This window comes from Lissotriton vulgaris, chromosome 5, assembly GCF_964263255.1.
Source record: "Lissotriton vulgaris chromosome 5, aLisVul1.2, whole genome shotgun sequence".
Classification (NCBI taxonomy): domain Eukaryota; kingdom Metazoa; phylum Chordata; class Amphibia; order Caudata; family Salamandridae; genus Lissotriton; species Lissotriton vulgaris.
In genome coordinates, this window is record NC_141693.1 from 1,939,429,736 (window position 1) to 1,939,457,389 (window position 27,654).

Sequence of the window (27,654 nt, forward strand, 5' to 3'; positions counted from 1 at the left end):
GGCTCGCAACTTGTTGACTATGTTGACTATACATCACTGAGACAACCGGACTCATCACGGTCTGGTTTTACAACCCCTGATTTTTAACCATGCCAACTAGGGGCGGGAATAAAAGAGTGGCCCACTAGTTCAGTATTTTTAATCTTCTTTTTCCACTTCTCTTCACATAGTCTACACCACTAAGTGCTCCTACGTATTCAGCAAGTCGCACATGCCTCAATCCATAGAGGATTGAGAGGAACGCCAATGATGAAGCAAGCCACCGAGGGGCAACCCTGGTGGGTGAGGGGTCTTTAGAAAAAAAATGTTGGGGGAGAAGATGAGTACAGCGGATCCTTGCTGTATCCTATCAGTTTCCCCAGGGCAGGTTTTCTTCGAATTACTTGATTTTTCTTTCGCTACAAACTAGCATCTCCACAGGCAGAAATGAGTGTGTAGAGACCATGAATACAGCAAACGCAAACTGACAATACAACCCACAACAGAAACTGGCCCACAGGCATTTCTAAATACATGCACCACACTGGCAGAGCCTACATCTATGCTTGTGGCCGTCTGGGTGCACAGGCTGATGCTATAATGTGTAAGAGCTGTAAAGAGTTTTACAAATCTTAACTTGTCACTGATTATCATACAAACAGGTGTGTAAAAGTTTGTGCCATTGAACCTTGAGGCGACGTGGCAACTAGTGTTCGCTATTGCTTTAGTGAAGAGATACTATTAATCATCACTGAAGAAATAATGTGGCTGCAGGTCACACATGATATTACTCATGACTGATGATAATACACATGAGATGACAGGTGACACAACTCATTTAGAGCAGTGAGTCAGAGAGAAGAAATGAAAGAGTCCCTAATTGAGGACGTGGCATTATTTTGTTAATATAAAATTAAGCATGATAGAAATGTCAATCTCCATTAAAACTGCATTGATATATATACATACATATAGACACACATATATATGTGTGGTGGAAAAAAAAAATATATATGTATATATATATTCACTGAAAAAACCATAGGTTTCCCACATGTTAAAGTTAGCTGGACATTTCACTCATACAAAACCATTGAAATTCCCCCGTTATAGTTAATTCAGCTAACTATAACTCGCACGCCCGCAATGCACTGCTGATGACGTCACATATTACATCACTCATGACCTGGTCAGTGACATCACTCATGACATCTCAAATGAAATCACTGATGACATCATCCAGTGAATGTGTGTCTTTCTGAAAAATAAATATGTTTTATATATGTATATCTATAGGTCGATGGAAGAAAAACTAGTATATGTGAGTATTGATGTATATAAGTGAGTATATGTGAGAGCGAGAGATTGTAAGATTTCCTGTATAAATAAGTATTTGTTTCTATAAGTGATTGTTTAAGAGAGTAAGTATGTGTACGATTCTGTAGAAGTAAGTGTAGTGGCGGGTGTATAGCTGTATATGCAAGTAAATGGATGTTTGATAGTTTATTTGCATGTGTGAGTTTGTGTGTGAGTAACTCTATAGATGAGTGTCCGCGTGTAATAAGATGTATAGGTGTATGAGTACATATGATGAGTGAGTACATGTATGAGTGCCTGTATAGAACTGTTAGTGAATGACTGGATGTTTATGTAGATTTTGGAATTACTGAATAGGTTGTTCTAACTGGAATTGGTATCTCCATTTTTTTGAACATTTTAGTTTCTATTTTTGAATGTGTGTATCAAGGGTTATATTACGCTGGGAGGAGGTCTGCCACTCTTTCACAAGGATGATGTCATCAGTGATGTCATTTGAGATGTCATGAGTGATGTCACTGACCACGTCATGCGTGACGTCATCAGCAGTGCATTGCGGGTACGCAAGTCAGAGTTAGCTGAATTAACTATATCAGGGAAATTTCAATGGTTTTGTATGAGTGAAATGTCCAGCTAACTATAACATGTGTGAAACCTATGGTTTTTTTCAGTGAATTTCTAAGGTTTTTTTAAATGCTAATTCCTAACTATAACGTGTGTGAAACCTATGGTTTTTTCAGTGAATTTCTAAGGTTTTTTAAATGGAAATTTTTAACTATAACATGGCTGAAACCTATGGTTTTTCAGTGAATTTCTAAGGTTTTTTAAATGCTAATTTTTAACTATAACGTGGCTGAAACCTATGGTTTTTTCAGTGAATTTCAAAGGTTTTGTAAATGATCATTTTTAAATGTAGTCATTGTTATATTTTTTTACACTGATTTACTACATTATTTTAAACTATTTATTTTTAGATATTTTATTTTTTAAATTACATTACACATTTTTAATATAAAAAGATTTTTTTTATATAATTGTAATATTTTTTTTATTTTATATTTTTTTTTAATTTATGTATATTTTTATATAGAAGGCAATGATATCCTATGGAAGGAAATTCAAGTTACTGGTAAGTACAGTTAAATTTACTTTTCAGGAATAGTAGTGAGCCAGATAGGGGAATTAATTCCCCTTCAATCCTTAGGTCCCCTGTGAGCCAACTAGCCCACCAGGTACCTCCAGTATACACCAGGCAGCTGTGTTGCAGAGAGTCGTTCAAAGGGCACGCCCCCTTTTTACAACACTGCATCACAGCTCTGTGGCGCTTACTGGAGATACCTGTTGGACTAGTTGCCCCCTAGGGTACCTTTGGATTGAACAGCAATTAATTCCCCAACTTAAAACGCGCCTCAGGGCATGTTTGCACTCACATCACCTCAAGCCCCGCCCCCTACCTTCACCTCTGTGCTAACGCGCCCTGTAGAGTGTTCTAAGTTGGGGATTAAGTCCCCTTGCATAATGAGGGTCTCTGGGGGCAAACTAGCTCACCAGGAACCTCCAGTATGCGCCAGGGGGCTGCGTTGCAGAGAGGTGTTCTGAGACCACGCCCCTTTTGACACCTCTCTGCAACGCCGCCCCCAGGCGCGTTTGCAGAGGGGTAACTTAATTCCCCTTGCATACTGGGGGTCCATGGGGGCCAACTAGCCCACCAGGAACCTCCAGAATGCGCCCGGGGGCTGCATTGCAGAGAGGTGTAATGAGGCCACCCTCCTTTTTACACCTCTGCAACGCAGCCCCCTGGCGCGTTTGCAGAGGGGGAACCAATTCCCAGTGCATACTGGGGGTCCATGGGGGCCAACTAGCCCACCTGGAACATACAGTATGCGCCAGGGGGCTGCGTTGCTTTGCTCCGGGGGATGGGGGGGCCTTGGGGGTCCTTGTGGGACCCCCTGAGCAGGTCTAGGGAGTCAAGTTGTTTCTACCCTGCCCCCTTTTTGCGTTCTACACGTTTGTTTTCCTGCTTTCTTGTGCCTCAGTCTACCGAGGCACAAGATGGCTGCCAACACTTTCTGGTTTAGAGTGTTGACAGACAGTTGACAGCCAATTAGCATTCAGCTCGTGCTTGGGATGGTACAAAGTACAGTAAGCTTACAGTAAGCACCTCTAGATATACTTATGATTTTACTTTTGATTTTCTCAGGAACTACTGAACAGATTTACACCATTTAACAAAAAGGGTCATCTGCGAACCGAGCTCTACCTCTCTGCCAAATTTGGTGTAATTCCGTTCAGCCGTTCGGGCTAAAGGTCCTATGGAAAATTGCATGGGGAAAACACGTTTTGGGACCCCCCTTTTTTCTCGGCCCCCTCTGCACGAATCACCCATAAACTTTCAGGGAAGGAGCGGAGCAGGCCATTTTCTTGGAGAAATTCGCGCAGATTCGTCCACCGGCGCCAAAGTTATTCCAAATAGAATGTTACGGATTTCCTGCGGAAACTAGGTTTTAACTATAACTACCTACTGGCAATCGTCAGTAGGTTATATATATATATATATATATATATATATATATATATATATATATATATATATATATATATATATATATATATATATATATATATATATATATATATATATATATATATATATCTGACCTTTTGGGAAATACATAATTGAGGCTCCAAGACTGGGCCCGTGTCCTGTTTTGCTGGCGGCAGTGCATGAATAACTACGCGGTGGCTGAGTCAACAGGATTTTCGTGATATATATATATATATATATATATATATATATATATATATATATTCAAAATCCAAGGCGGCTCTTTCTGAGATCAATCCTTTTGTCAGGTGGCGCGTGGTGGTGCCGGCTAACCCGGCCCGGCCCTCATAAGCCAAAAGAAAATCGGTAATCACACTCCAACTACAGATACTATAAGTTTTTATTTTCAACCACTACGCGTTTCGACACTAAAGTGTCTTGATCACGACATAGCAGTTGAAAATAAAAATTATGTTATCTGACTTTCGCTTCGCCTCTGCAGGTTCAAGAAAGGACTGTCCAGGCCACCGGGTTCAAGAATGCGTAAATTTATTAATTGCTTCACTCTGCTACGCTGGCAGGCCGCTAAGTATTTCAAACGAAAGGTTGCCCAATGTGGAGAGGCCGCACCCGAGGAGGTTTCCGCACAAATGCTGCCGGTGGTTGAATGCAAGCCTGTCGCACCCTATTCCGCTGGCTTGCCAAACGCGTTTCGGGCGTGGACATATCCTTTTCCACCCACTTGGGGGAAACATTTTCGCTACTTAAGGACTTGGGCAACCACTGTGGTTTGCACCTGGAGTCCGGCATGTACTGCAAAGACCACAATCCCTTGCCAGAGCCCATGAGGGCAGGACTTCTACGCTTCAATGAAATCAGGTGCATGACATTACCTTGTTTCCTGTCCTTCTGTAGTGCAGCCAGTGATCAAGGGCGGGATAACGCCTGAAGCGCGTTTTGCAAGCCTGCGGAATGGGGTGTGACAGGCTTGCATTCAACCACCAGCAGCATCGGCCTCTCCACATTGGGCAAACTTTTGTTTGAAATATATATATATATATATATATATATATATATATATATATATATATATATATCTGGAAACACTCAAACCACTTCCTGAAGTCTCGCAGCGGCAGTCAGGCGAGGAAAGAGACACAGACCTCCGAGGTATTCAAATGGGCAGTGATTTTATTTTAAGTGACCCAACACAACGCGTTTCAAGCCCGTAAGCCCTTGATCACGTATATATATATATAATATTGAGTTAATTATGGCACAGTAGGAAAGGAACACAGGAGCCTTATCTCATTTTATGTAATGTTGCAATCTGGGAGATGTCTGCATTATCATTCAGATGTGTTCATTGAACAAAACCAGAAGAAATGAATTAAATCAGTGAAACAGTGGGGATAAAGAAATGCACTGAATGAAGCAAAGATAGTGTAGTGATGAAGGTCCACTCCGGAAGGTTGTATTTACAGATGTTTATTCCATGAAGATAACAAGTAGTAAAGTAAATGACATCATGTAGTTAGGTTGCAGTTCAGAGCTTGTCAGCTGCTCAGCCCATGACCAACTGTCACTCTGCCTCTCTCAGTCCCAACATTTCGAGGCATCATCAGACTCCAACATTCCAATGAGTCAGAGCACAGGCACTGGCTGAGCAGGGCTGGTAAAACACCTTACAATATAATATGCAGCATACTACATATCCCCTTTCGTTCTAACAGAAACATTAAACCAGTAAGTGAATAACAAAAAGCGAGAAAGAACTAAGGGAAAGATAACAAGGAAGAACAGCAGAGATCAGAAACAATGTCCAGGAAAGGAGTAAGCAAAGCAGAGCGAAGAGACAGGTGGAGGAAAACGAGGAGGAAGAAGAAGAGGAGGAAGGGAAGAGTAAAGCGGAAACCGACAGAAATAACCCAAACTCACGTACATAAAAAAGGTGTGAGGAGAAGACACGTAACCAGAAGATGGAAGCAACAAGGGGCAAAAGAACACAGACGCACCAAAGACTAACCCCTGAACGCACCCACTGGCCAGGCAGGCAGGAAGGGAAGAAAGAACAAGGCACCACGCAAAACGGACACCAGCCTCCACACAGACACAGGAAAGGGGGAGATTGGATTTCCTCCTGAACAGGAAAAGAAAAGAATGCAAAAGACGACAACAAGAAGTGAAGATCCAGAAACCAAAGATGACAATGTGTACAACACCACAAGGAAAGCTGGACGAATAGGAAAACAGAGAATAGGCAAAGTAGATACTTACAGTATAACTAAAACATCCCTCTATTTTCAATAAACAATATAAATACGATGTAAGTGTAACATTGCGTTATACAAAATAGCAAAATAACAAATTGTAAATAGACAATATCAGTCAAAGGAGCACTGTAAATGGGACTGTAACCCATATGACGCCCTATGTAGGGAGACTGAGTACATTTAAATGGATGTAAGACCCATAAAATTGTGCCCTGTGTAAGGGTACTACGTAAACGTAAAATGGGACTGTAACCCATAAGACGACCTGAGTGAGGGTGACAATGTAACTGTAGATGAAAGCATACTGTAAATTAACAACATCTTCTTGCCGCTAATTTTGAAATCACAGTGAAATGTATGTTCTGTATATGCGCACAAGATCACACAGCGTAGGCAGCAACATGACTTCATTACAGGCCGCCTTGTAGTTATAGTTCCACAGGTTCGTAGACTGAGTGTCAGGGAATACACCAGCGTGACAAAGATGAAAATTTCACTTGTGAGGTATGTGTGATGGTAGGCACAAGCTGTGGATGTAACGCCAAAGTCCAAAATGAGTAACAAGGATGAGCACAACACGCCTGGGCTAGGGCTGCCGGTGGTGAGGACACTGGTGGGGCTTAAAGGGGTAGTGCTTCATGCTTACTTGTTTCTTGAAGTCTTCTTTTCTTTTCTGTGTAGTACTTGTTCCTTCTTTGCAGTTGTCTTAATTTTACTCTGTAGAAAACTCCTTTTTCCCTTGCAGTTATTACCTTCTTGCGGATACCTCCTCTTCTGTAAATTGTGGTTGTTGCCACTGTAGTTTCTTTTATTTGCGCCATCTCCAGGTCCACCTGTGTTCACCAGGTACCTTAGATCCGCTTGTAGCTGTAGGTTCGTCACCTTGTCGCCAAAATATGTAGTGATGAAGGTCCACTCAGGAAGGTTGTATTTACAGATGCTTATTCCATGAAGATAACAAGTAGTAAAGTAAATGACATCATGTAGTTATGTTGTAGTTCAGAGCCCCACCAGGAGCTGCTTGTCAGCAGCTCAGCCCATGACCAACGGTCACTGCCTCTCTCAGTCCCAACATTCCAAGGTATAATCAGACTCCAACATTCTAATGAGTCAGAGATCAGGCACTGGCTGAGCAGGGCTGGTAAAACACCTTACAATATAATATGCAGGATACTACAGATAAGTTATAAGTAGAAGTGAAAACTGAAAGCTTTATGAGACACAGGGCGAGTGAATTACATTAGGAACAAATAAGAAACATATAGTCAGTGCTTCATTGATCTTTTATTAGAGTCCCATAGCTAACAAATATTGGCAAATCCAGCAGGTTTCACCTTTGAAAGGCGTTAGTCGACCTTTTCGCCTTTGTCAATATTCGTTTCAAATGCTGACCATCAGCAGCAAAAAACGTCAAAAAGAAGCCACAGTTTGATGACGTACGCTTGTAGTGGTGTTGCTGCTTCTTCACATTTTAAAAACATAACTGTGTTGATTTATGGCTATCAACCTGCATTGGATTTTTATTTCACACATCATCTTCAGCGGGGCCTCTAACTCGCTGACTGATGTGGAACACAGCTTTGTTTTCATTACGATAGATTTATAAAAAGGATCATTCAGAATTTGTACTACAGATATAGAACATAAAAATAGCATGCCTAGCTGGCTCCTGTGTGACTAGAGATTGTGAGGTGAGCTGGTGTGAGTGAGAAATAGAAGGTGATCAAGAGAAGGGTTTGATAGAGACATAGACTAAGGCAACCTACGGTGTATCAGAGATGCCAAGGAAAGCCAAGGCGAGAGAAGGCAAAGTAAGAGGGGGTGTGAGGGAATGGAGAATTTGAAAGGGGAAGTGTGATGCAACACTTAATGAGAGAAGTGGGTGTGAGGGTATGTGTGTGAGTATATGAAAGTGGGTTGGTAAGACCGGGTTAGTGGTACGCAGAAGAGTATCTTAGAGCTAAAGGTGTAGGAAAAAGTAACATTAGAAGATATGTGAAAATAAATTGTGAAACAGTATGGTGAGATGACGCCAGGAAGACACTTATGTGATGTGAGATAGAAGAAAGTGAGAGAGAAGGCTTAGACAGACTGAATGTGCATTTAAGAAAAGGAAAGGTGATGAATGATAGAAAAGCATTCAAAAGAAAAGACATACTGTAGTGTCCTCGTTCTGCCTCAGAATGTAGATCACCATTCCTAGGCTACATGGGCTAGAACGTGAGACTAAGATTCCTGGAGATTGTAAGCAACTTGTCAGTTGACAGTTGTAGGGCTTGTATGCTGGATGGGGTTATTTGTACTCCACTTAATGAAACTACATCTTAATCTATTCCACGCTACCAATCTCTCTTTTACATTTGGCCACGACTGGAACTACCTACGCGTACTTCTTTGACCCCAACACATCAAGCCTACCTTTTCTTCCTTCAGACTGCGTGGAGTGCTTCGTTTTCAATCATATGCCCTTTCACATTATCAGGATTGACTGAGCCGCTGTTCCATTTTCCACTCTGATCCAAGGAAGAGTTCTTCATCTTAAACCATACGCTGCTCAATCAGCGTCAAGGATTATATTCTGGCAGTACTGCTGTCACGCTTTCTTTTGAGTTGGCCGTTTCAGCTGTGGTAAGGAAGGCTGAACACACTAGCACATGTGTGCTAATGTAAGTATATTGAAGAATTTCTTCTCTTGCTGCGAGGAAGCCTGGGCGCATTATTATCTGCAAGCATCTTTGACCATGCACAAGCCTTGTGCAAGCAAGTTCAACGTCTCTGCGTAAGTGCAGTCAAGTGCGCTTCACTCTCGTGTTACAGAGGACGTTTGGCAGCCATCTATGTGTGGGCTCAACGTCGCTGATGCGCACATCTTTCTACTTTACTTTGATGTGCACAGCTATATTGAGTCTGGCCTTTCCTTAACGGAGAACGTTTTGGTAGCTACCTTGGTGGGGGCTCAACATCGCTGATGCGCACAGCTTTCTACTTTACTTTGATGCTCACAGCTATATTTACAAGCTAAATATCTCTGATGTGAACAGCTTTGTACTTTACTTTGATGCGCAAAGCAGTATTTGCATTAGTGTTAGTGAAATGCACAAGGAAATCTCTATAGGTATACATTGCTGATGCACACAGCTTGCAACTAACATCTAAGTGCATCATTACGTTGAGTCCTGCACCACTCATGTGCACAGCTCTCAAGACATGTTAACGCGCATGTGCTGATGCACACAGCTTTCCAGAATAATTCTAACAATGTTGTATTACCACTTTGTGTTTTGGTGGCCTTTCGCTGATGCGCACAGCTTTGCTTCAATTAATTGTTGACCATTTTGATATCTAAAATACACCACTTCTCTTTATTTATATGAAGGATTTGTTTGTTTCACTTTTACAGTGTTTGAGACTGGTACATACATCTCTTGTTTTATGCTGATTTGCAGGTCATATATATACTGCACATACTGCACTTTGTGATAAATTGCATTTGCAAGTTTTAATACAAGGAGTAAATTCTTTATTATAAAGTTGCTTTAATCTCTTAAGCATGCAGAATGTTCCTGCTCCAACTTTCTTTTTATCCTCTCCAGGTGAGCCTAATCTAGCCTGGTTGAAATGGAAAAAGGTTTTTACTCACTATGCTTGTGTTTGTGGGACATCACTTAGCGCAGAAAGGAAACTTTGTTGTTAAAGCAGTGTTTGAGAGCAGAAGGACAAGAAGTTTTGAGCATTTTCCTGACCTTACAGATAACAAAACGTCTGGTCTTAATGAGTTTGAGATTGTAATTAAAAAATTTGAATTACACTATTTACCGAAGGTGAGCACAGTTCTTGAAAGGTATCACTTCGGTAGACAAATGCAAAAAAAAGAGAGGAATCTGTTGAACAGTATATTACAGAAAATTGGCCTTGACGTTCAATTTTGGTGCATCTTTTCTCGACAAAGCAAGAGACAGTTTGTGACAGAAAATAATCCCTCTTTGCTTGAGGTGGTCACTATCGCAAAAGCGTATACACATTCATGAAAGTTGATAAAGAGCAGATATGAAGGAGCAAGGGGAAACATTTTGAAAAAGACTGAATCTCAACCTGGCAATTCAAAGAATTTCCAGGGTAGATGTTTCAGATGTGGAAACTCAGGCCATATGGCAAACTTCAAAGACTGTCCGGGATGGAAAGCTTCCTACATTACGTGTGGTCATAAAGGTCATTTTACGAGATGTTGTAGGTCTGGTAGAGATCAGAAGAAAATTAGAGAAGTAGATTTATTTGAGGAAGTCATAGAGGAAGTCAACATCTGTCAGGTCAAAGGATCTGGTTGTGAAGGTCCCATAGATACTGTATTAATTAATGATGCACCTGTGAAAATGTTATTTGATTCTGGGACCAAGGTGACCTTGATTCCAAAGAAGTTCTTTGATCAATACCTTTTGAAGAAAGTCACCTTGTTGAAGCCAGATATAAGACCAAGAGGGCATGGGGGAGAAATGATTGATCTCTTAGGATGGTTTTGGGGAACAACTGAATCCCCGCAAGGTATATGTTTCTATGAAGGGTAATTCCTTAATAAGTTGGTTTCACCAATGTGATTCACATCCCAATGAGAGCCCCTCTGTGTGTGTGAAAGACATACCATCTATTAGTTAAATTGAGAGAGAATGCAAAACCTTGGTCAATCAGTTTCCTGCAGTGTTTGAAAACAAACTGGGGTGTCTTAATAACTATATGCATCAGATCAAAATAAAACCTGGTTCTATTCCGGAGGGAGCAAAGGTTCGAGGTGTTCCCCTTGTGATGAAATTTCGTAGGAACATAGAGCTAGACAAATTGAAAGCCAATGGGATCATAGAGGAAGTTGAAGCTACTGAATTGCTTTCTCCCATTGTTACGGCCCGCAAGGCCAATGGCGAGGCCAGGCTTTGTGTGGACCTGACGGAGCTCAACAAAGCAGTTGTATTAGGTCCCTATCCTCTACTCAATATCAGCGAAATGTTGTTTTCTCTCAGTGGGGCACAGCATTTTTCATCCCTTGACTTGACCTCGGCGTACCATCAGGTCAAATACACCCTGCTTCTCAAAATCTTGCAAATGGTATTAAGCCCAGAGCTGCGTTGATTGAGACCATCTGTAAACTCAGGACTCCACTGAACAAAGAAGAACCTGTGTAATTCTTGGGACTGGCAGAATTTTACTGCATGTTTGTCCCCCAATTTTGCTGGTGTGACTGGACATTTAAGGGATCTTTTTTAAAAAGTGTGTAAGTTTGAATGGTCCAATGATTGTGATGGGGAATTTCAACACCCAAAGATGTGTCTGAGTAAGGCCCAAGATCTTGGCAGTTTTGATCCGAAGAAGAAGTCTAATTTAATGACAGACGCAGCTCTAAAGGTCTAGGTGTGGTGTTGTTTCAGAAATCTGAGGGTGTTGAGAAGGCTGTGTTATTTATGTCCAGACCCTCAAGAGGGGCAGAGTGCAAATATTCTGTTGTGGAAATGGAGGTGCTGGCCATCTATTGGGCTATCTGCAAGTTGAGGAAGTTTCTATGAGGAAGCATGTTTGAGGTTTTAACGGATCATAAACCCTTGAAGGAACTTATTGCGAAAAAGATAATTGATTTTGTCTCACATTGCATTCGGAAGTGGGTTGTTGCCTTACAGGAGCTTAATTTTGTCTCCTACTTGCCTGCTTCCAATAATATTCTTCCGGATTGTTTGTCTAGGTTAGGTAATGCTGATAATGAACCAGTAGTGTGTGATTGCTTTGGTGGTGAAGAATTGAAGAAGTTGTAGATGTGGGTCTAATTAGTGATGGAATTGAGTCTGAAGTTGAATGGAGAGAAACTTTAGTGAAATATGAACTTTTGAAAAAGGTAATGTCTATTAATCTATTACTTTCAGTCTCTGGTAATTACTCTGCTGCATCCCACCCATCGTTAAGTTTGGGCTGGACTGTTCTTACTGGAGTAGGGTCAAGACTGACTTACATATGGCTTCATATTATCTTTACAATAAGCAAATGTAAGGCCACTTCTACATTAGACGTTACGGAAAATGTGCTTTCATCTATGGTAGGGTAGAATAAATCCTTGCCCTGGTTGAAGCAGAGGGAGAAATAAGCACAAGACATAAGGAAGAAAGAAATGGAAGGTGAGAGGGAGTGAAGGGGTGGGGAACATGAGGCAGAGTATGTGAGAGTGCTGTAAGATCGAGTGGCAGAGAATAGTTTGAAAGAGGCGTTTTAGAGAAGTGAGTACGAGGGTGAATAGAGAAATAAAAGTGAAACAAGAGGAACATTTGTTTTTGTTTTTACTTGGGGTTTTATTAATGTTTTGACAAAAAACAAGGGGGACCCACTGGGTGGCTTGGGACCATGGGTATCAAGTATTTTCACAAACAAAGGTCCTAAGCCTAGAACATTATTCAAAAATCAATGTTATATAGACCACAATCGGAAACTATATCTTCTTTTCCTATACCCACCCGGGCAAGGAATTTATTTGTTGAATGTAACAAGTATTTAAAGTTTGAAATACAATTTCACAACAAACATTTTCGTGTGAAGTAAAGCACAACAGAATATTTGCACTCTGCCCCTCTTGAGGGTCTGGACATAAATAACACAGCCTTCTCAACACCCTCAGATTTCTGAAACAACACCACACCTAGACCTTTAGAGCTGCGTCTGTCATTAAATTAGACTTCTTCTTCGGATCAAAACTGCCAAGATCTTGGGCCTTACTCAGACACATCTTTGGGTGTTGAAATTCCCCATCACAATCATTGGACCATTCAAACTTACACACTTTTTAAAAAAAGATCCCTTAAATGTCCAGTCACACCAGCAAAATTGGGGGACAAACATGCGGTAAAATTCTGCCAGTCCCAAGAATTACACAGGTTCTTCTTTGTTCAGTGGAGTCCTGAGTTTACAGATGGTCTCAATCAACGCAGCTCTGGGCTTAATACCATTTGCAAGATTTTGAGAAGCAGGGTGTATTTGACCTGATGGTACGCCGAGGTCAAGTCAAGGGATGAAAAATGCTGTGCCCCACTGAGAGAAAACAACATTTCGCTGATGTTGAGTAGAGGATAGGGACCTAATACAACTGCTTTGTTGAGCTCCGTCAGGTCCACACAAGCCTGTGCTTTACTTCACACGAAAATGTTTGTTGTGAAATTGTATTTCAAACTTTAAATACTTGTTACATTCAACAAATAAGTTGGTCTTTGGTGTCTGACCACAAGAGATTGAGATAAGAGGAAGATGAAAGCCAGAGAATGAACTGGACCCCAAGGAGGGAGGGTTGGAGTGAGAACAAACACAAGAAAAAGGGAAGGTGCTAGAGATTGGATAGCAACAGAGAATGAAGAAGGAGAGGAAGAGATGGTGACTGAGAGGAAAATATCTATGTAGAGAGAGGGGAAATACTGAGATCAGAAGGGGCAAAGAAGAGAAAGAGCATAATGGAGGATTCTTCTGTTTTTACAATTTGAACATTTTGGGCCTGATGTGGGAAGGGATTTTGTGATCGCTAGGCCTGCAATTTAACAAAATCACAAGGGTGGAGACTCTAAAATAGCTTTTTACAAGGTGTAAAACTAATTTTGTGAACTGAAAAAATCTCTCATACTCGTAAAAGGGATTTTATGGCCATTTCCCAATACCATATAGGGGAGGATACAAAAGGAGCCCCTCTCTTTGTTAGTCACAAAGGTATGTCTCAGTGGTTTGTGATCACAATGTGTGATTGCACCCATTGATCAGTTACGGTGGTGACTGAATGGCAGTATGGAAGCAGTCACCATGGGCAGATTTCCTTTTTGTCCTTGTGTCTATCAGCTTTGAGGGGACCAGGCAGTGGAACACGGCCTGCTCCCACCTTTGTCTTCCCAAACAAGAAACGTGTCTTTTAAAGCAGCACCTATCCCTCTAATGGAAATGTACTGCTCTGAAAACTGTTTCCTGTTTGGAATACAGATGCAAGGATTGAGCTCTGCTGATCATGATTGACAACAGAGTTCTAAAACTGAGTGATGGCACCGAGAAAGGTAGTGGTAGCACAAGCATATTCACTCACTCATCCATTTTTATACTCATCTCAGTGGATTTAAAATCTACTCCAGAGGTCTTTGTAGAGCTCACATACCACTTGCCTTTGTGTGAGAGAAAAGGGATTGCTTTACATCCACTGTGCTGTTTCTGTTATTCACAGGAGGGAATTTTACACTGCTGCGTTGTAGCTCTTAGGCATGCAAGAAAATCTTACCCTGCTGTGCTGCTTCTGTTATGCATGGGAGGGAATTGTATCCTGCTGTGCTGTATCTGGTATGCATGGGAGTGAATTTTACCCTGACGTGCTGTACCTGATATGCATGGGAGTAAATCTTACACTAGTGCATTATATCTATTAAGCATGAGAGGGAATCTTATCCTGCCATGCTGTATCTGTTATGCATGGCAGGGAATCTTATCCTGCCGTAATGTATCTGTAATGCATGGGAGGGAAACTTACCCTGTCATGCTGTATCTGTTATGCATGGGAGGGAATCTTATCCTGCTGTGCTGGGTCTGTTATGCATGGGAGTGAATCTTACCCTGATGTGCTGTATCTGTTATGCATGGAAGGGAATCTGACACTGGTGCATTGTATCGGTTATGCATGAGAGGGAACCTTATCCTGCCATGCTGCATCTATTATGCCTGGGAGGGAATCTTATCCTGCTGTGCGGTATATGTTATGCATGGGAGGGAATTTTACCTTGTCGTGCTGTATCTGTTATGCATGGGAGGGAATCCTACCCTGCTGTGCTGTATCTGTAAGGCATGGGAGGGAATCTTACTATGCCGTGCTATATCTGTTATGCATGGGAGGGAATCATACCCTGCAGTGTAGTATCAGGTATGCATAGGAGGGAATCTTACACTGCCCTACGAGATCTGTTATGTATGGGAGGGAATCTTACCCTCCTGTGCAGTGTCTGTCCTGCTGTATCTGTTATGCATGGGAAGGAATACTCTTACCCTGCTGTGCTGTATCTGTTATGCATGGGAGGGAATCTTACTCTGCACTGTTGTATCTGTTATGAATGGAAGGGAATCTCGCACTGCTGTGCCGCATTTGTTATGTATGAGAAAGAATATTGCACTGCTGTGCTGTTTCTATTATGCATGGGAGGGACTCTTACTCTTCCTTGCTGTATCTATTTGCATGGGAGGGAATTTTACCCTCCCGTGCTGTATCTGTTATGCATGGGAGGGAATCTTACCCTGCTGTGCTGTATCTGTTATGCATGGGAGGGAATCTTACTCTGCAGTGCTGCATCTCTTATGCATGGGACGGGATCCTACCCTGCTGTGCAGTATATGTCATGCATAGCAGGGCATCTTACTCTGCCCTGCTGTATCGGTTATGCATGGGAGGAAATAATCTTACCCTCCTGTGCTGTGTCTGTTATACATAGGAGGGAATCTTACACTGCCCTGCTGTATCTGTTATGCATGGGAGTGAATTTTACCCTGCCGTGCTGTATCTGTTATGCATTGAAGCGAATCTCTCACTGCTGTGCTGTATCTGTTATGCATGGGAGTGAATTTTACCCTGCCGTGCTGTATCTGTTATGAATGGGAGGGAATCTTACCCTGCTGTGCTGTATCTGTTATGCATGGGAGGGAATCTTACCCTGCTGTGCTGTATCTGTTATGCATGGGAGGGAATCTTACTCTGCAGTGCTGCATCTCTTATGCATGGGACGGGATCCTACCCTGCTGTGCAGTATATGTCATGCATAGCAGGGCATCTTACTCTGCCCTGCTGTATCGGTTATGCATGGGAGGAAATAATCTTACCCTCCTGTGCTGTGTCTGTTATACATAGGAGGGAATCTTACACTGCCCTGCTGTATCTGTTATGCATGGGAGTGAATTTTACCCTGCCGTGCTGTATCTGTTATGCATTGAAGCGAATCTCTCACTGCTGTGCTGTATCTGTTATGCATGGGAGGGAATTTTACCCTGCCGTGCTGTATCTGTTATGCATTGTAGGGAGTATTGCACTGCTGTGCTGCATTTGTTATGTATGAGAAAGAGTCTTGCACTTCTGTGCTGTATCTATTATGCATGAGAGGGACTCATGCCCTGTCATCGTTTTTATGGCCTGCATGGAAGAGAATGCTGCACTGCAGCTGCTTTCTAGAGATGGAAAGCTTGTTTTGCTTCTGCAGTGCTGTGCCTGTTCACTGGAGAGGGAGCCCCGCTGGACCCTGCTGCTCTGCCTGTTCTTTTCTTTGCACCACCAGTGATGGGCTGCAAGGGCAGTGCAGGGGTACCAGAGAGTGAGCATCCATGAAATGCCAAAGCCCACTCTCTCATCCTTTGAAGACAATAAATGCGATGCGAGCACTACTTGCCAAATGAACAACATAGAAAATGGGTAAATGCGATATTGTGCCAAGACTTAAGTATTTGTCATGAATTGAGTGGACATGGGCCCTGTTAACGATTTGATACAACTGGCGTTTCGTAGACCCACAGTCTTGGCCATCGTACCCCCACAGGCATTTTGAGGCATGGGTAAGGTGGGCCCTAGGCCAGGGCGCCACCCAGCCTTTCAGCCTCGCCCCCCACCCTGCCCCCCCCCCCGCTCCCCCCCCGCTAGAACCAGCTCTGTTCTGCAGAGAGTCTTGTTCGGATGACCTAGAATGATTCTTAAACAGATTGTTTCAAATACAGTTTCCCATAAAAAAAAATTATGTGTGAGAATCTATCACAGACATTTGCAGAGGAAAGGTGTGTCTATGTTTCATGCAACAGCCATTAACACGTTTCTGTTAGATCAAAATAGGAGCTGACATATGAAGGTGTCACTGAGATTATTTGCAGTTATATTAATGAGCCGCTGTTGTGTTACAGCATTGAAAACTTCGTTATCCCTGGATAGTATGTGTAAACAATGTTAGTATTTGGACCAGTGTGCCTGTGCACTGTCAAAGACGGCATGAAAGAGTTGAAACTGGATCATAAATCCAAAGCTGTTAGGAACAGGCCCCTCCCCCAAAATATGTTTGGCCCAGGGGCCCCAAAATCCTTAATATGCCCCTGCGTACCCCCCCCCCCCCCCCCCCCCCCCCCCCAGTTGTGTGGGGAGGCGCAGGTGGGGCTCGGAAACTTACCTCACTTAGCTTGGCAGGGAGCAGGTGAGTTTTCTCATCCGGACAGTGTGGGTGTGAGTGGACAAAGGGGGCGAAGGCAGCGAGGAAGAGAGTCGCGCAGGACAGGAGCATCATCTTGGAGCTTGTATGTTCCCTCTACTGATGGCAGAATATGTTAAAATGTACCCAACATCCCTCTTAAATATGCTGACGAACCACACTCTGTGAACCCAAAATGACAGGATTTGGGAGTATCTGCTTGCACAGACATTTATCTGAGGACACAGAGGAGGGGGGGTAGGGGGGGTCAGTGTTAAATATTAAATCGGATCTAACTGGTGGCAGAAAACAATTTGGATGAGACCAGAGGAGGGGTGAAAGTGAATATTGAAACAAAGTATGCACTGTTTGGAGTTGCAAAAGGTGTTAGGAAGTATCACATGAAATGTGGACACCATGTGTAGAACAATCTACAGACCCACATGACTTCTTGTGCCTCTATGTTCTATTTCTGAATCTGGATTCCTACTTCCTAGAGACCCCAGCACAGACAGCAGACAGACACACAGACACTCTGCCAGACACTAAGGCTGGACTTAAATATGATATATATATATATATAATAAGGAAGGGTCTAAGGGAAGTTTAAAGTCTTATAAGGATTCAATCCCCCCTAATTCTATAATAAGGAAGGGTCTAAGGGAAGTTTAAATTCTTATAAGGATTCAATCCTCCTAATTCTAATACTTGAAAAACCAACTAGAACCCATAAGACTGGAAAAATGCTAAGCATATACCTCTAGATATATTTCTCTTGAGGCTATCACAACTCGCTATGCTGCTGAGTGTGCATAGAAAGCAAAGGAAAAACAAAGAGAAAGTACTCAGAATCACCTCAGGATAATTGGTATCCCATCAATACACAATCATGTGCCCAGTGTCATCATCTGGGGTCCCAAACAACCTTATATTGCCTCTCTTGTTTACCAGAGAGAACAAGAAAAGAGTTGTATCCTTCTGTGTGATTCTTACAGAAGGAAAAAGCAGATGGGATTGTGTTCTAGAAAATGGGTGATTTGAGATGATTTCTAACAAGCAGTGCAAACAAAACTGTAAAAAAAAGTGTTATTAAAAAGGATAAACCATAGAGATGGTGTACTACCCTTCTTTGCAGTAACTCATATGTTTTCCTATTAAAATCAATGTGAGAAGTGAAAAAACAAAGATGGAACAGTAAGGAATTTGTCACTGTTCCCACGGTCGACATGTTTCAGCCACATGGAAATATTCTTCCTGGCTTTCTTCAGGCCCTACAAATATTTTGTTACTGCAATCACTATAAAACAAGAAAAATCATACATACAGTATTGCTGCTGTTGTATTTGTGTTCTGACCCTTTATGTAAGCATGATGACTGAACAGCATCTAGGGAAAAGATAATAAGTAAACATAACAACTCTTTGTCTGTCAATGCTTTCTGAAGTTTTTATACCTTAATTTTATTCACTAGTAGCTTTATTAGCAAGAAAAACTTACCATTGCTGACAAAGGGGTAAGCCTCACCTCACTCGGCACCAGCTCAAGTTATGTCTGAGGCCCCGCTCTAGGAAGAAAGAATCCAATAACATTTGCTTATTGGAAACAACGTTGATATCTTTTGATTATCAAACAACATAAAAAATTAACTATAACAAAACTAAGTCTACTGTTGAAAATCTTACTACCATCACAAGTGCTTGCGTGTACCTAGCATCTACTGTTGATGTCTATCAGTAGGTTATCATTATCCGGTCCCAAAAACAAAGGAACATCGAGTAACCACCACTAAAGCTAATCCAGATTGTTAGGGTCCTTCCATACATGGACTATCTGGCATGGGCTAGAGGCCCGTCCATGTGGCAACCACTGTTTGAATCAGGTGTATACAGTATAGGTCTTGATTCCTAGTGGATTCGTATATTTACGTGCCCTCGTATGTGCCCATTATAAATACATTTATTTACTTGAAATTGTGAACCACAGAATAGTGATCTTAGTATTCTGCTTCTAAACAAAGTGCACAAACGGAAGACTTTTAAATTCTGTAACTAATTGCTTATTAGCAAGGTCGAGGGACAAAATAATCACCGAAGGCTGGAGGTGAAAAGATTTGACCTGCTGACTTCTCTTACTAAACACACACGTTCCGAAAATATCGGTGACTGAGTCTTTTTTTTTTTTTACTTGGAACTCTGGCCCTACCGTGTATTGAAAAACTGTTCTCGGCAGTTATAGGACTCCTGTTAGAAATACTTAATACTGTCATAGCGACGGTAGGCTTAATATGCGTTCCACATAACCATCACTGCCTCCTTTAGGAAGAAGAGGAAAAATTATCGTAGCCTTATGGGAATCAAGGTAATGTGCTCAAAGTCGCTTACCTAAGGGCAACGAGTATCTTCTGTCCATCGGTACCCCCCAGTTGGGTACTTGGCTGGAGTGGAGGTATCGGGCGGTCTGCGAGCCGCCATTATATCATAAAATTTGGCAGAGCGTCTCGTCGACATGCGTCGGCCACGTCCCGATGACGTCATCCTCAGAACTACTCAGATGTTGATATCCCGATGGAGTTGTAGTTTTTTCTAAACTGAATAAAGTTATCTAGACAGAGCAAAAAGCAAGGACAATGTGTTTTTTCAATTAAGAAGACCCTCGTTTGTGGAATCTCAAAACTACCCTTGTTCTTTCGTGTGTTCAGTTATGGGGGTGTGTATATAAATCACAAATTCTTCGTGCAGAATCCCAAACAAGAAAGAACCTTGTTACTTGGATTTCAACCATCTTGCCCATTGTTTTATTCATTAAGGTACCTACTTCAACAAGCATTTGCAATGCAATAGGTCTCGCATATATGCCATTTTATGCTATTGGCATTGTAAATGACAATGCATTTTATTGATATTTTAAAAACCAAAAGCTCAAACTAGCGTAAATGCAAGACCTATTGCATTGCAAATGGTAGGCATCACAGACAACAGGAGGTGGAGAGCAGGCGCGGACAGCGGGCGGGCGGGGTTGGAGGGACGGGTAGGGAGGAGGCATGGACAACAGGAGGGAGGGCGGGAGTAAACATGGCACGACAACGGGAGGGAGGGGGGTAAAGAAGGCACCAAATCACATTGTGCCTGCAATAAGAGAAACTGAATAAAGAAAATAGTACTCACAGTCTAAATAACACGTACCGTGTAACAACCGAAGTAAAGGGGCCAGTTGCCATTGGAGGTGACAAATGAAGAGGAGGAGGTACTAAGGAGGTACTAACATGCCTATTTACAAATCAGAAGCCATCATTTAGGACAGACAGTGACACAAGCCAATGGCAAATATGGGTGGAGAGTGGGCGAGGCTTCTATTCGGTACTCCAGCACAACAAGCCTCGTAGAGCAGCACATGAATGCTGGTACTAGGCTCGACCTAAAAAAAAGAGAGCGAGAGGGAAGAAGGCTGAGGAAAGAAGAAAAGCAATTATGAACGAATGGAAAAGACGGAAGGGTATAGGCTCTGCAATGATGAGGTCATGAGAGACACGAGGAAATGAAGGTGACCCAGTGAGTGAGAGACTAAGTAGAGGTTGCACAAGAAAACGGACCCGAGTTACAAAGTAAAAGAGTCATATAATGGGAGAGCCTGGAATGGAAAGAGCTCTAGGAACCGGAGAAGAAAGCATAAAAAGAGAGAAAGAGGTTAAGAAGTGGCGATGTGTGTCAGAGATTATTAGAGGGATTAAGTGAGCAAAACGGGATACTACAATAGAAAAGAGTTTAATTCTGAAGCGGAAAGTGAAAACGGCTCAGGTGGTTGTTTTTTTGTGGTGCTGGTTCTGTGGGTTTAGTAGTAAACGTGTTGAATGTTTAGTTAAAATGTGATTAGCTTAAGCTAATGTACAAGTAAAGTGAACTTGATATATTGTGGCTGATAGTTTATGAATACAAGGTGTTGCAGATCTGAATGTCCGTAATCTCCTTCTATAGTGGTAAAATGGTAAGAACCAAAAAAATGCTTTCACTCTTTTTTACTTCTAGACACTACTACTAGTGTAACAATTTATTTTATCGCGTTAGAAGGATAATATGGTGTGAAGGATGCATTAATCTTTTTTTAATTAGCATAGCAGTGAATCTGTGTTTTGGAGAATATGAACTCTAAGCTTTAATGCCACAGATCCCTGGGGGGTACTTCCTGTTTATAAACTAGGTGGAAAGTGGAGCAGGCCTGTCACTCTAATGCAATTATACTTCCTGCGAATACCATCCTAGCCGTGTCTATGAAGGGCAGGTTGCATCAGGCCAGCCAATGCTTGCACGCTTGTTTGGTAATTACATTTAATTAGAATAAAAGGTTACACACCCAGCCTTTTTTCTCATAAATCTGTCAAGATCTCCAGAAGAGTACACAGCCGAAATAGAGAATGACCGCACACTGGACATCAATACAACGGACGGTCTAGGGACTGCCTATACCATGAGGCCAAAGTCACCATTGATTGTGTTCCGGCCTTGTAATAATTACCCACCCAACTTTTTTCTCTGAGTGAACTTTGCTGCCTGAAGATTGTCACACAAACTAGACATTAGAAGTAAATGAAACCTAAATGTGATTTCTATCAAGAAACTGGATGAAAATAACACACAAAGCCAGAATAGGCCTCCCGTCCACCTTCACTGATATTCTGCCTTATTACACATCAAATACAACATAACATACCATCCGTTCTCCCACACTCTTGCACATGCAGTGCTGCTGATGGGTGTGCACAAGTTTTTTCCCTGCAACCACAGAATTATATGTAAAACTTTACAAAATTTATAACGTTTAAGAGTGTACAGACTACAGGAGGAAGGTCCTTCTCCCACCTGGCCGCCAAGACCTGGAATTCCCTCCCGCCCGACCTGCGCCTGACCCAAGACCACCTCTCCTTCAGGAAGAAGCTGAAGACCTGGCTGTTCGAGCAGTAGCTCATTAATTTCAAAAATTGGAGGCTAGGACTGGAAGAAAGACATTTTTTACAAACCCCTGATCCTCACTTCACCTAGCACTTAAATTTGGTGAAAACGGAGCGGAATGGATGTCTTGAATGCTTAGTTCTAGTATGGTTAAGGATTCTAATTTGACATGCTAATGAGGGACCTCCTATCCAAAACAACATTGGTACAAGATTTGTGTAAGTGTAATTGATATTAGACTTACATCACACAAACATACATATTTTTGCTATTTCGTGTGCACAGTCATTTATTATAAGTATCTTTCACAGACTTAGCAAAGAAGGCTTTGAAATGTGGCTATGCAAGGTTGGGGTCTACCTGGCTCGTGGAAGAGTTTAACCCGAATGAAAAATGTAATATTAGTGATTAGTCGTGAAGTTGCATTAAAGATTTAATGATCAGGCGTAGGAAGATATCTTGTTGCATGGTAGAATCAAAACTTCAAATCGATTCACTTTGGAGGCCCAACTCTTCACACTTTTAAATGGAAATTGAAAGTGTATATTAATTTGTGAGGAACTGAAGTATATTTGTGGGTTCTAATGGTTCAAACCTCAAATTGATGAGACTTTAAACTCAAAATTAATTATGGAGCAGAATTTTTTTTATGTATTGCATTTTAGAGGCATTTAGTTCGTTTTTTGTTTTTTTGTGGGATTTTATATTGCGCAAACTAGACCTGAAGGTATCAGAGCGCTTTAGATGAGCACTGGTTACGTTACAGACTGACAGATTCATTTTTGTTAGGCACGGGAAGATTAAGACATTTGCCCAGAATTGCAGAATGTTGAGCGTCACCGCTGAGACTCTAACCCAGTTCCCCAGCTCCGAGGCTGACAATCCTAGCGGTTACGCCACATTCTTTCCTAGCTTTCATGCCCTAATAGAGGCCATTGTTGCTGGAGTTGTGAGTGTACAGCCTGGCCTACATGGTAAGTGTTAAATGTTGTCCATTAGTCTGTGGAGTAGTGCTTGAAACTTGTTGCTGTCCTTAGGCAAAATCTAGTATAGGTGTGATGAGTGGAGAAAGTCGGTCTTAGTGCTTTGTCTAGGCCTTGGATGCAATGGAACACTGGATTTAAAACTTCTTTATTAACCTGTTGGGGTGATCATATTTGAATGCAAACAAAGTCCATCATACAAAAACTACCCTGTGCCACCTTCCTCTTTGATGTGTAGTCAGAGCAAAGTGGAGGATTTTTGGAACATAGCTTCCAAGCCTTAACAAACACATTATGTGACTAAGAATTCAGAGTCTGCCGGCATGATTCACGGGTGGCAGGGAGAGGTGAGGGGGTGCGGGCGCGGGGTAGTGCAATGAAAAACAAAAAATTACACACTTACCTTGCCGCCGTGTCTCTGCTCCTTGCTCCTGCTCTCCTCGTGGGACAGGAAGCCTGGCTCTCCTGACCAATCACAATGCTGCAATGCAGCGTTGTGATTGGTCAGGGGAATTTGGGTGCTTACCAATCACAACACTGCAATGCAGCGTTGTGATTGGTTTTGAGCATCCTGGTTCGAAGCTCAAACAGGTAATGGGGGCCTGGGCTTGTTCTCCAAGCAGGCTGTAATGCAGCCTGCATGGAGAATGGCAAAAGTGTGTGTGACTGGTTTGGGCAGCCCGAGAGGGCCGACCAAACAGTCATTGGTCACTTAGGAGTGGGCAAACCACTCCTCCGCTGCCCTGCGAGCAGAGCAGCCCCGCCCATCGCCCCCCCGCAAAGGAAGGAAACATAAAATGATAACCGCCACTGTTTGAATGTTCATTTTCACACGGTTCAAGTGTAAACAGAGCTTACTTCTTATTCTGGGCCCAATTTTCAAAGTTGTTTGTGCCCTTAAATTCAGCTGACATGCATAAAACATCTTCATGAATGACATTTACTAGCACAGAAATTCTGCCAGCAAGGTGGAATTGTTGCAATTACAGATTCAAAGTTGGGACTGTGTGGTAGGCATTCCTGGGCACTCCTACCTGGAAAGTAGATAAACACAAATTCAAATGTTTGTGCGATATTCCTTGCAGGTAATTTCCTGCCCAGAAAATATTTACAAATTTACTCCTATCAAGATACTGGAGCATCCTCATATTATTTGGGTATACGGAGGAATGGGTTTTATGAAATGGAAAAACAAATCCTCCGATCCACCCTGGAAGGGGCATTAAAAAGGTTATATGTACACATGCATGTGTCACATTTCCTCTTGCACTATGGTCCACCATACATCTCAACAGACTCAATTCAGGCAAGACACTCGATTTTGAAATACATAAATGGCTTTGTTTCCTGTCTCCTGCTACAATTGCCTCTGATTCAATATGTCAATTGAGAAAACACATTCACCCAATTTATTTTCTCAAAATCTCCCACTTTCCAATTTTAATACGTTGGCATGTATGTTACACCTAGATGTATGTCTAGAATAGAAACATTTCTAGGAGTACTCCTGTGATTGCGAACTACTTTAGAATTTGATAAAAGTCTGAAATTAGCATAACAGCCAGAGCTACGGACTTTGTAACTGGGGAACCAGGTTCGAATCGGCACCAGCTCAACAGCCTGTGAAATTCTAGGCAGCTCATTTAATCTCCCCATGCCTAAAAATCAAAAAATTAATGTGTTCTTGTATAATGTAACTTGTGCTCATATAAAGTGCTCCAATACCTTTGGTTCGAGCAAAAAACATGTAGAAGCCATCTACTTTTAGAGTTCGAAAAGCTTTTTCCTCTTATTCTTTTTAAATCAAGATTTCTCTGAGAAAAATTGTCTGTGGGCTTACGCGGCCCTCGTATTCAGACTGGAATCCTGCACCAACTCTGGCGGAAGAACTCTTGAAAATCCTCAAAGAATTCATCAACCCGTCAGCCGCTGCTAACACCATCCTCCCCTAAGTGAATGGGGAAATCGCCATTGCCTGCTGTTTTTCCCCCTCCAAAATCTCCTATTTTCTTGTTCTAAAATGTTGGCGTTTATGCAGGCTCCCCCTCAACTTTACTCAGAAGTATACGATTTCGTAGTCTTAAATTCCCAAAAGGAATACTGCCAATCACAATAATCCAACATCTGACGGCATTTTCGGCGCTCAACTCACCAGAAGCAGATAGATGTCAGGCCAGCTACCACAAGTAGATAGATGTCAGGCCAGCTCCCGAGACCCGCAGCACACAGGCCTCATTTCCTCCATTTTAGTTAGCGCGAGGACGGCGGCGTCTGCCAGGCTCCGGGAGGAGGGGGGGGGGGGTTCAAAGGTCACCCGCTGCCGACGGCGACGTCTGTTCCATTAACCAAACTCCGCGCCCCGGGGCTGTGAGCGCGTGCTCCCGCTCCGGCCTTTACGACGCCTCGGAGGCCTAGAATAAGGACGGACATTAGAGGGGGAAAATAAACGTTGAATTAGAAGCAGTCAGTCGGAAAGACGGACCGACCGAGCGCCATGGAGCCGCCGCTGCTGCTCACCGCCTGCCTCCTGCTGCTCGGCGGGGCCCGCGCCGACCTCTCCGGTGAGTGTGAGGAAAGAGGGGGGGACATCTCACCCCTGGGCGGGTGGGGGCGGCGGCAGGCGGGCGGTATGTGTGCTCGTGTGTGTGTGTGTGTCTGCGTGCATGTGCGCTCGTGTGTCTCTCTGTGTGTGTGCTCGTGTGTGTGTGTGCGTGCTAGTGCGAAAAGCTGTGGCTGTGTGTGTGTGTATGCGAGAAGTGCATGAGGCACAAACTGTAGAGGGTCGCGTGTAAAAACTGAAACTGACATGCTGTTTAGTTGACGCGCGCGACCTAATCCCAGTCAAGGAGCTGCGCGTTCACATTGCTTGTCCGCTGTCTGTTCCCCTTGAGCCCTTGAAAGATGAAATGATCACAATAAGTCTCGCAGCGACGGATCGCTTTCGCGATCCGGTTCGCAGTGCGAGACCTAAAAAGGGGTTGGTGTTGGATCTAATAGGCACCTACTTATGTAACCTCAGGTTTCTAACTTTAGATAAAACTAGGAACGCAAATCGTTATGGCTGGTACTGTTTTGCGTCATATTGCATATCAATAGTCATATATATTTTTTACGTATATTCTGACTCAAATATATAGCTTATTGATAACTGTGATAGTGTCTCCATCCATGTGTGCTTTAATATGCAATCAGTATAATACCAACTGTTAAGATAAACCACTCTGGATATTTAATATAGACACTATTCTGTATTTCGTTCAAAAGTTCGCAATGTCTTGGATTTCATTAGAATACTATTCTTAACATTCATAAAGACCATTTTTCATTGGGCTGTTCTCGACCAGGAGTACACTGGACCCATCATGCAGCGTTATCGAAGTTCAAATTATGAGTCCTCATTTGTTTGAGAGTGCCATCGAAGGAATAGCGTAGTTCAGACCTGTTACATCACTTGCTAGTTTGAAGGCCCATCTTTGTTCACGTTGGAACAACAAACTCGCAACATCGCTGCAATGTGATGGAACAAAAGGTTTCTCTAGTACAGTCCATTCAAATTCATCTGGTCTGTGATTTTTTTCAACAAAATGTCGAGTGAGTTTGGTCACTGTTTTCTTGCACCTGAAGGTGCTCTTATGCCCCATCATCCGGAGCTTTACTTTTCTCGTGGTCATGCCTACATATTTGTTGTAACACGGGCATGTAATGAGGTAGACCAGATTATCACTGTTGCAATTACTGAAAAATCTCTGCTCCCAGGGTTTTTCTGCTTCCTATATCTACGGATTTAGACTGTTTAGTTTGTGCACATACCCCACATGATCCACAAGGGAAATGTCTTTGGACTTTAGGCAGGTGCCATAGAGTTGTATCTGGTTCTTGTCTCATACTCAATGGTCTAGTATGTACAAGTCTGTCTTTTAAATTCGTGCTTCTCTTTAGAGTAAACAAAGGTAGAGGTATCTTATCTATACAACTATTCAGAATGCACCAGTGTTTCCTGATGCTTTTCTGAATGTTGTTTGTGAGTGCACTAAAGGTATACACAATTGTCAGACGGCCCAGGGGGGGGGTTTGGTGTTGGTATCTCGATGAGTGCTTCCCTGTTGTTGTTCTGGGCACTTTTCATGGCTTTTCTGATCAAACCCTTTTGGTATTTCTTTTCTTCCACTGACGTTTCAAAATATTTGAGTGTTCCCCATATTTCTCCATAGTGGAGCAATTTCTCTGCACACGTAGAAATTGCCCATATGGCAGGATTTCCCAGAGCAATTTCGGATGCTGGCTATCAAAGCAAAGCAGTGAATTACGAGCCATGGGTTTGAAATAGGAGTTCGCTCTGCAGTTGTACTTGTGTATGGAAAATGGACAAATCAAGAAAGGCAATTCTTTCTTTGTCCACCTCTACTGTGAACCTGAGAAACCTGG

General features: G+C 42.5%; 1 protein-coding gene across 1 annotated transcript in view; it reads right to left on the minus strand.

Annotated features, from left to right (window-relative positions):
* Positions 1 to 17,478, minus strand: part of LOC147717810 (uncharacterized) — a 321,013-nt gene extending 303,535 nt beyond the window's left edge. The window contains exon 1 of the mRNA XM_086924598.1: positions 17,286 to 17,478. Within this exon, the coding sequence (XP_086780724.1) occupies positions 17,286 to 17,399 (114 nt within the window). The 5' untranslated portion in view covers positions 17,400 to 17,478. The remainder of the gene's footprint in view (positions 1 to 17,285) is intronic.
* Positions 17,479 to 27,654: the final 10,176 nt, after the last annotated feature.